Below are 16,605 nucleotides of genomic sequence, written 5' to 3' on the forward strand. Positions count from 1 at the left end.
ACCGCTCGCCTCGTCTGCCTCAGGGGGACGCCGCAGGGCCCGGCTTGCCGCCCTGCCCCGCCGGGTTTACCTCAGCCCTGGGGGTGAGGAGGGTGGCGAGTCCTCTGACCCGCGCGGAATGGGCGATCGCTTCCCCCTCCTCTTACCGGGAACCATCCTTCTTCTTCCCCTTTTCCTCAGGCGCAAGATGGAGAAGAGGCTTTAGCGCTGAGGGCTCGGTGGAGGAGCCGTGGGCCCGCGGCCTGTCCCCGGGGCTGCCGCAGGCAGAGGTCAGTCCTGATGGGTCTGGGGGACACGGAGCTCCCGCGAAACCCGGGGGGATGACACGGCACGAAGTTACATGCACATGAGTTTGCTCGAAAATGAGGGGCCTTAGAGGGTCGAAGCCCTTAACTCTTGATGATATTTTGGGGTAAGACTATTAGGTGGTAAGTGCCAGTCATAGTGGATATAGAAATAATTTTAGGGGACCCCTAAAATATCACCATTATTGTGTTCCTGCCTCGAGAGGAGCACAGCCACACCCAAAGTTTGGCTCCAATAAAGTGCATCTAATGGATCTCTGAAAATAATGATTAAAAGTGCCCAGAGGTATCTGAAAATAATAGTGAGTAAGCAATTTGCTGTTCAGCAGGCTTATCCAGGGTAATGTAAGGAAGGTTTCCCTATTTTTCTTCATCTACCAGGTTAATATTTTTAGCATGTCTAAGCCAGTGAACTACAGGCTACAGCCCCCTCTTAATGTTCTTTTAGTGCCCTTTTGGCTGTTCCCTGCTAGGCAAAGAAAAGGTCAGTGTCTGGAAAGACAATGGGGCTCAGGAGACATGATAGTCTTTGTCTTGCTCAAAACAATCTAATTATCCCTCCCCCAGACCATGATTATTATCTACAGTCTCAAACAGATGAGTCACAGGTGGATTTTTTCCATAAGATACACTGGGGAAAAAACTTTAAGGGCAAAAAAAAAAAAAAAAGTATAAGGTGGTAAAAGAACATGGAAAGACAAACTGTGCAGTGTTAATATCTATGAATGTGCCAGTAAATGCGATGGTGTAGTCCAGTCCTATTGCCATGTGGCTTACATTTCTGATTTCCATGCTACTTCCTCTCACAAAGTTTGCCCCTTTTTTTTTTTTTTAACTTAATTGTGCCAGACAATCAGCATACAAAGCGACTGCTGCCTTCCTTTGCATCTCCAGATATTCCTTACGTTGCGTTTGGACAACAGTGAATGAAGAAAGTTTTGTTAGAAGTTGACTTTTTAAGTGCACATATGGGAGAGAACTACATTAGACTTAACTTCCAAACTATACAGCACCATAGCAAAACAAACTGTCATTTGCAGGTCATAATCTGAAGGACCAGTTTGCTTTCTGGGAGCTTAACAGCCCTGATATATAACTTCTTTGTTTTTAAGCCATATAAACTTTGTTTTTAAGATATATAAACTTTGTATACAGAACTGATGGAAGATAACTAGGTACGGACAACTGTACAAGACATCCGTGGAATATACCTCAAGTTTGTACAATATGAAACTGATTGCTGTTATAAAGATATTATATACCAGCAAGCAGTTGTTAGATGGTAATAGTGTTTAGTCATTGTTACGAATATGGATAGTGCTCTGTTTTCTGTAATACTAACACAGCATCTTTCCGGTAGATGGATACTTGCAATGCTCGTCTCGCAGATTAATCAAAAAATGGATTCAGTGTGAGTATAAAATATGCAGTTGATTTCAGTTATTGCTAGACTGCCTTTTGAGTTCTCTCATAAATTGAATCTACTGGAGATAACACTCATTCTTCTGAAAAATGGACTCATAAAATATGAGCCGATTATAAATTTGCCTTTAGGAACAAGAAATAGGTGAGAGATGAAGAGACATAGGAAACAAGTTAGTAGGCATATGCTCGAAGTATAGCTGATGATATTTTATTTTAGAAACTTGAAAGAGATTTATTGGAAAAAATGCCCATTTGGGGATTTCGAAATAGAAGTTCACTATTTGAATTCTGAGAACTTACAATATTGTAGAGGTTGGTATGAAAGACCCAGGTTAGGACATCATCATAAGGCTAATCGATGCTTCTAAAGCGTTTGCAAGTGACCAGAAACAAACTTCGCAATAATCATCCAAATAAATATTTTAATCCATTTTGGTAAGGTTCATAACTTTATAAATTCTTCAGTTTTACTGTGGAAGGCTAATGTAAGTCTGGACTCCTTACTATATTTATTGTCTTCTTGGTACAGATTACCTCTACAAACTGTATGTCTCATCCCTGATTCTCCAGGAATGGCCACTGGTAAGTTACATTCATACAGGAGTGTGCATTCTCTAAGCACTAGCAGAGAAAACCTAAAAAAAGACTTTGTTTCCACTAGAATTTTATCTGATACTAATTTAATCAAGTTAACATCACACCTCATTTAGCTTCTGAGAACAAAGTCAAACTGAGTTTTGGTAAGTCTGAGTTTTGCCCTGTCTGCTTTTTCTGTCTGACTAATATTTCCACTTAAATACATCTTAGAAAATGTAGCTCAACTCAAAAAACTTGAAGAATAAACAGATTAAATACCCTTAAACAAGCAAAATTGAACTTGCATCAGACTAAGGGAAACCAAATCCACAGGATATTCATTAAATGGTTTTAGAACATGACAAAGCCAAGGTAAAAATTGCTGTTAAATCTAAGTGAATCTGAAGCCAAATCATCAGCTTTGTGCTTGTTAGCAAGTTAATTCTGATGTGCAGGGTGAATTTAAGCACATCCTTACTGTATAAGTCCCCCAAGAATGTGTTGCTCATGCACTTAATTCATGGGAAAATGGGCATGTACTGAGCTTCTTAAAGGTCAGCATTGAAGTTGTGTTGTGTATATATATATGTAGTGCTCATTGCTATGTGGAACTTTTGCTGTTAACTGCCATGGAGATGTTGCTTCCAGCCATGTGTTGGTTACTTTTGAAATTTTGTCACACAGAGTGAGTCTTAGGACCACTCTCATGCTTCTTTTGAAGTGGACATTCCGTGGACACAGGAGTTATTTGTAGGGATCATAAAATGATATGAAACATTAGCCAGATCCCAGCAAATGACAATTTTTATAAGTACTTAAAAGCAGAGGTTCTTTTTAGTAGTTTTCAACCTTCACCATCTCAAACAATAGTGTCAAGCATGTACTCTGTAGTCTTTCGGGAGACCAAGAAAAACAGCTCAAAAATGAGTGTAAGTGCCTCTGTTTCCTGTCATTGGCTAAAGCTGAGTGTTTTGTTTTACAAACATTTGTTTACAAAAACAAATTAGCTGATCCTTTGCCCCTTCTTTTTATCTTCCTCTTTTCATCATACAAATTTCTGCTGTAGGTGGTTTAAGCAGAGTAAGTATTACTTATAAATGAGAGTGACTACAAGCACCAAAATACTAGGCAATTAAAAAAAAGTCTAAATTTAGGCTTCTAAATTTATCTTCCCCTGCTCCTAGCTGCGTATCTCCTCCTTCTCCACTGGCTTTCAGCATCTGACTGGCTCTGGCACTTGCCTGGCCCCCTCTGTGGGCCAATTCTCTTCACTAAGCTGACAGAAAACAATACTTATGTGGAAGTTAGTTTTTTACTATCATAATTACAATAGTACAACTATGGAGTAAGCTAGGAGCAGAGAGAACAGGAAGAGGAGGAGGTAGTGGAAAATATCCCCCTTTAAGGACCAGAAACTGTGGGATGGCTCTGTCTTGTCCAACTGCACTCATATTTGAAGGCTCTGAAAATTAACATTGGGTATTATTTTATGGAAGCCTTGTCTTCTCTACCTCATGTTTTTCCCAGTCAATTTTAGGAGTTTATTTGGAAAAAAATAGTCCTTTGTAGATATTTTTAAATAAATTGTTTTACTTAATTTTTTAGACAACTAAATCATTCAACTTTGAGACCCTACCCTTTGATGATCCAAATTGTCTTATCTATGTTTAATTAACTTCATAAGGACCTGGCTATTTATTAATGAGAGCGGGTGAGTCACTGTCTTCATTTCCTTGGAAAACAATATAGGAGTTAGAATCATTGTTTCACCAAGACTTAAAAAGCTGTAAGGATTTTTAAAGATAATGCTGTTTGTCTGTGTCTTTTTTGAAGGCTAATAAAAATGGTTATGTATAAAAGAAGCTAAGGAGGATTTCTAGCCTTAAAAAATAGCTTCTTAAGAATAAATATTTTTTTCTTGTTTCAGGTCCCAGATTAGTATGTGGGTATGCACAGATGATGAAGCCCTTAGTGGTAGCATTTGTAACCCACTTGCATAGTATTTAGATAAATTTCTTTTGGACAAGACGGTTTGAAGACATCTGTTGGGGTTTTTTGTGTGTGTTATGCAACTCTCAGCCTTCTAATATAACTGCTCAAATGTTGTTCAAAACAGCTAAGTTCTTGTCTGTTACAGATTCCACTGTATTATTGTCAGTCCTTTATATACTCCCACACTTGCAGTACCTCTCTCTCTGATTAAAAGCAGGAGTATGGAAGCTTAGAAGATTCTGATAATACTCAGCAGTAGTTACACTGATACCGTATTTGCAAGCAGCTCGTTACTGGAGGCTGGAGCCAATGTCACAATTTTGTTTGTATTATCGTGCTGAGTCCAAACTTTACAATTTAAATTCAACCAGATGTTCCTTAGCAGAGCTGCTTTGGATCCAGCATGCCACAGTACAACCCCACTGATGTGTCTTTGCTTTTAGTGCACTCCTGTTAACTTTTCTCCCAATTACTGAATTACCCTTAAATGTTTGTACAATACAAATAAATGTATACCTTTTAGAAAAGAGTTCTGTCCCATTTTATTTATTTATAATAGCACAATACTTTACAGTGGTGGGAACAGTTGCTGGGTAAACAGATGATAAGGAGTCTGTTCCCAAAACTTTCAGACTTCTGCAGAATTGTGTAGCTGTATTTGCTCCAAATTTAGGGTGTCTTTAAAGTTTTCCAAAACATAAACCCAAAGACCTTTCTGTATAGATTCCCACACAGTGTATGCAAATCAAATATGCATATGTATGTTGACCTGAATTAATACAGTTTGCCTATAGAGGGAACAGATTAATGAGTACTCATTTAAACATGGAAATGGTGAGAGTTAAACAAGTTCTGATTCTAGAGTTTATATAGCATAGGCATTCATTGTAAAATAAACAAAACCATGTTGTTTCACAAATACGAGATCAGAACTGCCTTGATGTTTTTGCGAGTACTTGCCAAAGACTCTGTATGCCATGAGCAAGAGCTACAAAATGTCTCAATATTTAAAAGTACACCTTAAAAACTGACTTGTAAAATATTTTAATGTTAATAGTCTTGAAGATTGGGAAATTGCATTTTATTGAAACACAGCAGGATTTATTGCCAGTCCATTTGCCTTTGCAGTAAATAGGATAGCCCTATTAATGGATTTAGTCTTTTGCCTGCCAGCACATTTGTTCCAATTTCTAATCCATTCTTTGCTAATATTAGAAGGTATTCAGCCCTAAAATTAAAATTATGGTTGGCTTTGCTAAATTATCAGAAATTATTTCTCAGCAGTCTATTTGTGTGTGTTTTGCACTTTGCTCCTTTGTTCCACACTCAGCTCTTGATTACTCGGTACATACAGTTTCCAACAGAGCGAATCATAGCAGACTAATTAAGAGCTACCAGGAGTTTCACAAGTTACGCAAGATCTCCACAACTATGAAAAGCCTTTTCAGCTCCCCAGTCACATTGTAAAGTGCCATAAATCAAACTTCTGAAAGCAAGGTTGTGCTGCAGAGACTTACAGGTATATTTTAGTTCCAGCAGGAAGTAGTTGCTGTTGAAGTTAACTGCTGTTGTTGGGGTTTTTTTTTCAGTACTGTTTTTCTTAGTTTAAATCCCACAAGCTGAGAGCATTTTGAATACCAGTAACATTGATTTAATGAGACATGATCACGTATGCAACATTGGTGACGTTGTTGTCTTCACATTCACATGAATCTGGAAGAGCAAGTGAAGGGAGAGCAAGCACTTGAGCTTCTATGTCAGAGCTCAGTAAGATAAGGGAAACTAAACCTCCCAGTGATGAATGTCATATTGCTGCTTGTGGAGGTCATGGAGATATTTTTACCTCAGTGTCAGTAGTATGGGAGAACTTGGAAGACCTCAGCTTATTCTGAACGTATAGGAGATGGCCAAGTTAATTGTTAAGATGGGTCATCAATGTCATCTCATGCAAAAAACTTTATGGTTGGAGTCCTGTAAGTGTCCTCACCTCACACATAAATCAGATGATCATGTAGGTTGCTCAGTGTCACACTGCATCAACAACTCTGTCCTTGTTGCAGAGGTCTAATTTTATTACTGAAGGGTTGTATCACTGGAGAAATTGTTCTTTTGGATTATTTTCTGCTGGAATAACACACATTTTGGTTGCCCATTATCTTTTTTTCATTAATACAAAAAACAAAGACAGGTTTACATGAGGTGGTTGTACTCAAACAATCAGAAGACAGCTGCATTGCATACAGTATCTTCTGCACAGTAAAATTACAGCTGTGAAATCCTGATAATTTTATTTTGTTCTTTAGAAAGGCTTCTTTTGTCCAAGAAGAAACATCTGTGAAAATAGCCAGCTGTAAAAACAGACAAGAAAAATCCTTTCTATGTGCCCAAGTATACCTTAAAGTAACAAATCCATAGTGAACCTTCCTTTACGTCTGCAGTTGTCACTAAGCACAGTAATTGGTACAGTTAATTGGCACTGTTACAAGCAGGAGAGGCCTGGCCGCAGTATATGGATCTGCTCTTGCTACCAAAGATGAACATTAAGGAACACTAACAAGTGACAGCTTTCACTGCTGGGGGCTGGTTTGGGCAAAGAAACTGGGAGTTGCTATCAGATTTAAAAAAAAAAAGTCTCAGACAAGAACAAATTAAATTGCTATATTGATATACTAGTGATGGAATAACAGAAAACATTCCTACTGAACACATTAAAATAAAATAAAATGCAACAGCTGATGAGATCAAACCCTGTTTTTTATCTTATATAGAAAATGAAATCAAAGACTATCCAAATTTTTGGTTTTGAAAGACATGGTAATATAAAACAGCATCCAAATCTCTCTTCTCTTGAATCTTTCATTAATTCTATACCTAAGTGAGAGATTTCTTTAAAACAAATACATCTGCAGCTTTGAATACCAGCATACAGTTGGTTTTAGCGGAGAGAACAGGTTTTAGCCAGGGATGCCGGGCTGCATCTGAACCAGCTCTGCAGGACTCAGCGCAGAAGGGAGGAGACAGGAGTATTGGCTTGTTTTGCAGAAACCTTCCCCGAGTTGAAATATTTCTTTGGCTGTAAATCTTTTTGACTCATACAGGGTTTAGTAAAACTTGTCTGACACATGCAGTCTATCAGAAAAACAACCAGATTTCTGTGTGAGGTCATACCAGTTCAGCACAAATCATGTTCAACTTCTTTTTCTATTATTTTGCTTGTATTTTTCACATTGTATGTTGTATGTTTTTATGTTCCTGCGGTTTCATGCAAAAAGAGGGAAGAAATATATTAACATGAAGAAAATCCCATTGTAAAAATAGACAAAGTGGCTCTCTCAGCAAACCTTTAAGGGATTCACAGAAAACTTGCTTGATAAAGATTGCCTTTTAATAAAGATGGAAAAGATTTTCATTGTATTTGAGAGAAGATGACGAACCATTATCTGCAGAGAAGCAACAATGTAGGAGCACCTTCTTTTCTTTTTAGAATTCACAGAAACACTGTAGAAGGTGGAAATAATCCCTGGGACTCTTTAATTAAGATTTTCTCTATTCTATCCTCCTGCTGGCTGACTTGCTAACAGGCACATACCTTCAGAGATAGATTTCAGTGAAATAAATAGTGTTTGAGTTACAGAGCAGTTACAAATATTCGTGCTATTTAACACCCAGCAAAAAGACGTTCATTTCTCCCTTAAATCACTTCAAACATTTGTATTTTGCATAAATAAACAACAGGCCAAGGGAAAAGTCTTAGCAAATCACTTGTTTATATTAATTTTGTCAACTAAGGCACTCTGGCTCAGGGAAAGAAGTTACATGAATATTGCTTATTGCTCTGGTTGTGGGAAAGGAGTCTGCCTTCGTAACAGCCTTTAAATCTTTTTGAGTACTGGCTTGAAAGCCGCTTCAGAATCATAAAGCCGCAAGACCAGACAACTGGTTAGGATCGGGTCCTGTTTCATCACCGCATGTTCGCTGCCTCCGCTCCAGACTCCTATCTTCCCTTCACCTCCTGTTTGCTAGACCAAACACACACAATTTTATCACCTTGTCCCTACTTGTCAGGTTTTCTCACTGCTTATCAGCCTTCCTCTCTTTTCTGGGCTCTCCTCAGTCCGGGCTTAGAGCTGAATACGCTTTTCCAGCTAAACCATTGTCAGCGTGGAATGGAAAACAATGGTTCCTTCAGCACCTCGCAGGCACACCAGAGGCTGCGGCAGGCACTCGCCTCAGTGTTTTCCTTCCAGTTTCCTGTTCTTTTGCGACAGGATGTTTTCACAACACATCTAAGTGGGATAAAGACAGTTCTGTTGGAAACATATTTTGCAGCTTTTCCAAGGTCAAAAGTCTAGCACTTCCCCCCCCCATTATATTCCTTAATCACTTCTCTCAGGTTGCCTTTTTTTTTTTTTTCCCCCAGGTAACATTCCACTGAGTTGAAAAAAAGGCTTTGATCCCTTTTTGGTCAACAAAAGAAAGCAAATATAATGTTGGCAGTTATTCTGTTACCTATGAAACCTAAAGAAAGGACTAATTGTACAGAACTTTCTGGAGTACAGCCAGGTTACTTCTGAAAGGGTGAAATTCTGCTGCACTTTGCTTGTATGGATATTGCTGTTGCTATGTGGAAAGTTCACGACCAACACCTGGAAACAGGTGTTGAAAGACTTTGGAATGTTATCACATTTCAAGGGGTGAAGAAGTCTCTATTCTAAATCACAAATTATGATCTAATTCAGCCTGGGTGAAGGATTCCACAGTTTCTTCACCTGATGCATCTCTTACTTCTGTGGAAGAGGAAACGTCAATCAGAAAGCCCAGGAAAGACGGCAGTTTGAGGCTATGGGTCTCTCTAACTCTTACTTGGGAAATAAAGGCAGGAAATAACAAAATACTGATCACAAATCTCTATCACATCAGCACAAGCGCTGTAAGTTGTACGTCTGAGCTTCTCATCTATCACTTTTGTCATGTTGGGATTAAGCAAAGTGCAATGCTGCAACTACCAGCAGCCTGTCCTCAACACAAGCAGAATATAACTGTGCAATCAACGTTTTCTTGCTGCTACGCTAACTTTAATGTAACACGAATAACTCATTAAATATGTTCCTTGCAGACCTTGTCAGGTAATTTAATTTATGGTGGACTTACCTTCAAAATCCAGGATTTTTGTTTAACTCAGCTGACATGCCAGCTGTCAAGTCAACCGCGCACTCAGTAAAGGGAATGTAGTACCCAGCAAGGCAAGCAAGGGATTACTTCCTTTGATAAAGAACAAAATCAGCACTATGCCCAGGCCTTTTGGGCTCCAGTATAACGTTTTGCAAAAGGGGTAGGAAAAGAATGAAGGGGAATATTTCCAGCACATTTTTCTTGATGCATAAAAACCCCAGCAGTCTTAGAGACAACATATATTACTGGGGTGTTTAGCACTATAATCAATAAATAGCAGTAAAGAAACCTAAATTCTCTGTTCCCGTGCTGATGGTGGCTGGGTCCTTCTCTAACATACCAGTCCCACAAGTATTGATATATGCACTGAACCCTCCTTAGAAATCTGAATTAGTTCCAGTAACTAAGGCTGCGCAAGCATGGAAGTGTTTACAAGGTTGTGTAGAAATGAGACTTGATAAAAGTCCTTGAGGTTTAGTATGTTTTGCTTAGTGCTTTAGGTTTTATACATTTTAGACTACCTACCTGGTGTAAAATTCTTCTCTGTATATTAGCAGTCAGTTTTTACATTTTTTGCGTATTAGGATTTTATGAATATGTACTTGTCTTCCTCTGTTCTCTGGAACCCTGTTTTTAACAGGTGACAACTATTGAGTGGTATTTATAGCTTTGTTTGTTTTGCTCTCTACTGGAAGGACTAATCTTAGACAACCCATCCCAGTACCTCAGCTTAATTTTCCACAAATTAACCTCAAATTCTAGTGCAGACATTCTTACATTGCAGGAAGTATCCCAGCTAAGATAAAGGAGGTGTATAGATAGGAAAAAGGGCAAGGGACAGTAATCTTTTGACAAGTCAGCAAAAGCTAGCTGCAATCAGCACCGAGAAGAAAAACATATTACAATCAAGACAGAAAAACAACCATCTGCCTACTCCCCTTACGGTTCCTTTAATAAATCTAAATAGCTTCATAGACTTTTAATATGACTTATCATTTTTAACATCTATTAATTCTAGTTTGTTTGTTGTTGTTGGCGTGTTTGGGGTTTTTTTGTTTTGTTGTGGTTTTTTTCCCTAAGTAACTGCAAGACAGAGTTTTACTGATCACTTTATATGGTCAGTCCTGAAGTGACTTGTTTTTATTATTCTCTTTGCTGTTTTCTAGGGTTACCCATGGTTTATATTTCCTTCCTAGGACTCTATTAAAGTATCGTTTCTTCCCATAGATGCTAAAGAACAGTTTGATTCTTCTACTTTTACTCTTGCTCAGTGTCGTTCTAAATTGTGTTGTGACAGCAAGAGAGCTGCAGAACCGAGAAGGACAATAGACATCTCAGCTGAAGAACTAGCTGAATACAAGCAGAATACCATAAGCTTTAAGCACTTTTATATTTCACATCAGTGATCAACACATTACATTAATGTCTTTGTTACATAGCCAACATGTTGTAGACCTTATAAGAGTATGTATTTTTGGTGAGACAAAATTAAATGATGCTAGTTTCAAGTCACTGTAGTCTAGTTTTGTATCAAAACTTTTTATACCAACAGCAGTTTCATTTCAATAAACTAGTAGCATCCCTTCAAATACTAACCTTAAATATTTCCAACAGCTGCAGCTCTCGAACCCTAATATTTACATGTTTATATTACACAAGAGGGAGTTAGGAGGAGATCCATGCATGTGGCTACATCAACTTAAGTATGTTTATAGCAGGGCTTTGGCAGTAGTATAGCTAGTTAGGACAATACTTTTAGCCAAAGTATCAATTAAAAAAAAAAATCTAACCATACATTGATTACAGTTGAGCAAGATGGCAAAAATCTGATTGTGGATAGAGTTGACTATTAAGCAACATAGTTAAAGAATTCTGTTCAAGCTCTTTTGAACATGAAGTAGCAAGTTTTCCTTTGTTTTGCAATTGATTGCAAACTGTCTTATTGGGTTATCTTTAAAAAATTTGAGTAAGCATGACTAATATATCCAGCTGTAAGGTCATATCCTATTAGAAATGTTAAATTTGAAAGCTAAATACAAAAAGAACTAAAATCTGTCTGGAAAAACATATAACTTGTGCTCCCACTGGTTTGATGCCAGTTCTACAATTAAGACCGCGCTTGGTTCTGGCATCAAACGATATTCTCAAGTAGGCAGCTGCTTCAAGAAAAGAGCCAAAACTCTTTCTGTGTCAAAAACAGAAAGACAAAAATCAGCATAGCCTGCCAACTGGCACATCAATCACAGAAGTATGAAATGTCCAGCAAGAACAACTGAATGGAATAATTTTTGAAAATTGATAATGAAGCTTCAACAGTATTGCCAGTTTCCCATCTTACAAGTCTGTAAATATTTCTCACAGGTGAATGATTATCTGTTTGACTCTGATTATTTTATGCCTTCTAAACACACAAAATACCACAACAGCAGTTCTTTTCCTCACAAGCAAGATGTCCTTTTTAGGAGACTGATCTAGTGTGTTGAAAGTTCGCACTTAGAGTGTAGATTAAAAAAATTCAACAGTGAAGTACATGTTTAGCTCCTTTAATAGGCAAACTATTTTCAACACATTCTGATAGACATTGCTTTTAATTGTAACAATATATTATCTCAAGACACTCTTAATGAACTTACGTGAAAAAAATTACATTTGTAGTTCCAGCAGCATCCTAGCATATGATGTAACAAATACATCTCAGATGTGCCTAGAAAATGCATCATCACTGTATTGAAAATTGCAACCTGCTGTTCCAAAGGAGCCCCAGTGGCCCAAGAGGAGCCCCAGTCTCCCCAGGAACCGGCCTCTTAAATCAGGGGTCATGGGTTCGAGTCCCAGCTGTGGTGACCCACCACCCTTCCAGCAGGTGCCTCTGCTCAACAGGCGTGAGGCCCTGGATGTGGAATGCAGCAACTTCTGAGGAATATAAGGGGGGAAAGGCAGCACGTTGCTGCCCCTCCTAGAAGGAAGAGTGTGCGTTCCCGATAGGAATGAGGCTTCGCAAGTAGAACCAAACTATAACATTGAGAGTGACAAAATCATGCAGCAAACTCCATCAAAAATAGCCCCGCAAAGCAAAAGAAATGTGGAATTGCAACACATGCCTTTCTAAAGGGAACAGGAGCCTCAATATGCAGGCCTGACCCACTTTGGTGATGCCTCCTTGTGTCCAGGCGTAAAAAACTGTCTGTCTCAAACCATTTAGGGACATGGTTTAGTGCTAGTTTGGTTGTGGCTGGACTCTATGATCCTCAGGGTCTCTTCCAACTGAAATGATTCTGTATTAAACTACTGAATTCAGTTTGAAACTACAGAGTGAACAAATGCAACAGAGAAACAGGACAGGTTTTGTGTTTGAAATACTTGTAGATTGTATAACAAGTTATCGTGTTAATCCAGTGCCGTGAAGCTTGAAGGAATCCCACTGTGCCTTCAGAAAACCAGCATAGGATATAACTTCATTTTCAGTAGAATTAAAATAATGTCACTACTTTCCTTTGTAGTTCAGCAGAACCACTATTTCGAAACGATCAGCTTGGCACTTCTTCCTGGTTTAATTTTACATTTAAACTGCAGACATACCTAGAGAACTGCATGGATGTGAGGTATTAATGTTTTTCCACTTAGTGAATACTTTAAGCCCCACCTCTCCAAAGCACTGCTATCAGTGCCCCATTTTCAGAGCTTAGGACCATTTGTGGATGAAAATAAAATAATTTATATGCATAAGATAAAATTTCCAAGTCTTACTTATGGCCCTGTTGAAGAAATATTTCTTGATTCTCTTAAGATTTTAACAGCTGCCTCAGATATGAGCTCAGTGAAAGGCAGTAATTTTTTTCTCCTCATCCGGCACCCTGTTATTTGCTATCCTTATTTGGAAGGATTTAGTAACAGCCGTTCTTCCATAGTGTGACCTCCAAAAAAGTAATGATCCATTTTCCTCCCTTCTGAAAAATCAAGGGAATAGGTGTCATCTGACTTGAACTATATTTGCTCTGGTACACATTGCACTCTTCCCAGCTCTGAGGTCCAAATTAGAATTTGTTATACCAGTCTTGGTAATTTCTACAGGCAGTGGTTGACTTGACCTTTTAATCCAGCTAGCTTTTTCCACTGGAGAACTAAAATCATGGACCGTAGGAAGGATCGACTTCAGCCAACGGGTTATGAAGCATTAATGTGAATCATCGCCATTCCACATTAGCAAATTGCTCTGATCCATGTAACAAATTGCAAAATGTCACAACAACAGCCTGTTTACCTTAGAAGGACAGTCTGGGCAATGGCTGCTTCGTCCCAGAGGACTGCATTTTGTCACCGAGAGTACAGTCACTACAACCTGTGCTGCCCGCTCTCCGAGGCAAAGGCAAGTGTCCAGCAATGCCCGAGCACGCCCAGTCACTGTGGGGTAAGAGGTAATTGTCTCGTAATCCATTCGGGACAACGTTTGCTGCGAGCGAAGGACATCAAGGATGTGGTTGAGGCGTCCTTCCGTCATGCAGCTCAGTATGGTCTGTCTCTGGCAGGAGAGTATTTGACAGCAGTTTCCCTTGCAGCAAAGATCTTGAGTGAAAAGGAAACAAAATGAGATGAACCAAGTGCTCTTTTCTTCCAGAAGTTGTTAGCAAGTGTTATCATCAACACGAGAAATATAAATGCAGTAGAGGAAAAGAGTAGGAAGAGTTAGTTTATTTGTATTCTGTGTTCACAAAGTACTTTCATCTTTTGTTCAAAACTCATGAGGATGAGATTACAGAAAATAAGTGTTTCTGAAGATTATTAAATGGTCAGACTGTGTAAAGGAAGGAGATTTCCAAGTCTCACACTGTTCTGCTAGCATCTGTATCAAACTATATGCATATATGACACATATGAGAAAACAGGCAGTTCAGGGCAGCAGGGCTGTTTGAAACATGTATTGTGAAACTGGGAACTTGAATATATGTCAAAGCCGATCTAGTAGCAAAAGAAACACTCTTGGCAAAGTAATCAAGAGCTTTGGGTTCTATCTCTTTTCACAACCTGATTAGAATACTTAATGGTGACATTAGGGTTTTATAGCATGCCGTAAATACTATAGATCAAGAGAAAATCAATAACCAAAAGCCACTGTTGCTTTGGTGAATGTGCCTCTGTCATTCTGATCTCTGACTGTTGCCAGTAGAGTTCCGTGATGAATTTTTCCTGCATGAACTAGTCTGTTGATTTATCCAGAAATTACATCATCACTCACAAGTAAATTGAAATGGAGAAGGATGCGAGAACTGTCTTAGGCCAGTTTGCAAAAAGTTATCAAGTAGTTTTATGAGGCAGAGGCAGGCTTCACACATCAGAAGTTGGCCTTTTCTGCCTCTGTTCAGTAGGAAAAACTGACACCATGTAAGTAAGGAATTGAACAAACCTCCTCCTAGTCACCTGTTTCTGTAATCAATAGCTACTTTTGTAGAGGTATAGAATACACTGCTTAAAATCACACACACAAAAAAATCCCAGACTTAAACAACTAGTGTCTTTCACATTTGATGTGTGCTATTTTTTTGTTTGTATTTTTATTATGGTCTTTTCAGAACTGTGTTCAGCCTGAATATGACCCTAGAAAAGATCAAGCCAATGTCCTCAATGCCTAATGCCTGAACTTCTCAGAACATGAGAGCAGCTACACACAAGTAGATTAATGCGATATTTTTATCAACTTTGGAGAAGTTATTACACTAAACACATGAAAATGTGCACAAAATTTAGAGAGATCTGCGTACTCCAAACTTTAAACAATTTAATCACCAAGATGCGGCTAAGGAGAATACTGCCACCTCAAACGGGAAACAGGGTCTTACCTGTCACTGCTTGTTCGAGATGCGTAAGTTGTGGTCTGTGCTTAAGAGCCAGTGGTGGGTCCTTACGCTGACTGCTGTCTTTGCCTGCAGTTGAACCAGACAGAGGAATCGTGCAAAAGGAATCGGATTTTCTGCTGTCAGAGCCTGCTGGGTGATCTAGAAAAAGTTTAAGGTAAGATGAGACTGTTGAATTGAACAACAACAGAACATTATACATGTGTCAGCTACTGCAGAGGACTGGAACTGCAGTGAAAACTAACTCAAGAGCACTTAGTTATTATCAGCTGTTCTTTGGGCCCTTGCTAATACATCATCATGCCTAGGAAGATTTTGGCATATGTTACTACACACATCTGACTTTTTCAAACTGTCTGTAGGAATTAGTTTCTGAACTTATGGAATATCTATTCTGTCCTTAAGTCTGACAGCTACTAATCAGAACTGAAATGGAAATGCAGATGTTCCTATAAGTGAACTGACTTCCTATGACTCAACTTTTGTATCTAAAGGCATGAGGAATACAGAAAAAGCTTTTAAGGAAATGTGTCACTTGACACACATTTAAACACTTTGACAGGAAAAATCCACATTGGAAAGGCAAAGGAAGTTATTTACATAGATTGGTGATTACCAGGAATCATTCACATGTTCCTGGCAGCACATTCTTTTTAAAACATCTCATTTTTTTATTAGCAGATTACAAAAAGCAGGTATTCCTGGTGGCAGTGTGGTTCCTGCTGGGGACTTGTTCAGTCAAAACCAACAGGCAGTATTTGATGTGCAAGGGAAAGGCAGCTGTACGTTACAGGTCAGGCTTCTAAAATGATTTACCAGAAGAAGCTTTTTGATCTATACACTTAATGAAATGGGATTGTGGCACCTCTGGTTTTCTACAGTGAACTCATGCTTCAGGTGATACCAGTAGAGGACACAGCTGTAGTCTGAAAAGGGACAATTTTACAGGGAAAATAACATGTATATGGAAAAACTGGTCATATTTATCCTTTTCTTAGAAAAGTTGGAGCTGAATACATTTCAAGATAGAGACCTTTCTTTGTTGTTGTGTTCTGTTTGATAGTATTTGACAGAACCGTCTCAGGAATGTTTTCTCTTCCTCCATTATTTGCATCGCTATCAACTAGAATAGTTGACAGACTTGGCACTACAAAAGGAATTTTCTTGCTGATTCCATGGTTGGGTTTTGGTGAACAGATGGCCTGAAAAAAATCAAAATAGAGAAGAATTCTTAGAAACTTTTGCCCCAAAACCTTTTCTAAGCAATTTTCTCTTGGAATATAAGG

General features: G+C 38.6%; 1 protein-coding gene across 2 annotated transcripts in view; it reads right to left on the reverse strand.

Annotated features, from left to right (window-relative positions):
• Positions 1-6,569: 6,569 nt before the first annotated feature.
• LOC309444773 (receptor-interacting serine/threonine-protein kinase 2-like) overlaps positions 6,570-16,605 on the reverse strand; it is a 35,140-nt gene continuing 25,104 nt past the window's right edge. The window contains exons 16-20 of one of the 2 annotated variants that reach the window (XR_014185156.1): positions 16,353-16,521; positions 15,305-15,460; positions 13,732-14,033; positions 8,346-8,584; positions 6,570-7,550 (exon numbers count right to left, since the gene is read on the reverse strand). Coding sequence is in view for 1 of the 2 variants with exons in the window: in XM_082062879.1 (XP_081919005.1) it covers positions 13,711-14,033; positions 15,305-15,460; positions 16,353-16,521 (648 nt within the window). In the remaining variant the exon portion in view is untranslated. The other variant, XM_082062879.1, reaches the window with a different exon arrangement.

The sequence above is a fragment of the Streptopelia decaocto genome (assembly GCF_964273445.1).
Source record: "Streptopelia decaocto genome assembly, chromosome: 11".
NCBI lineage: Eukaryota > Metazoa > Chordata > Aves > Columbiformes > Columbidae > Streptopelia > Streptopelia decaocto.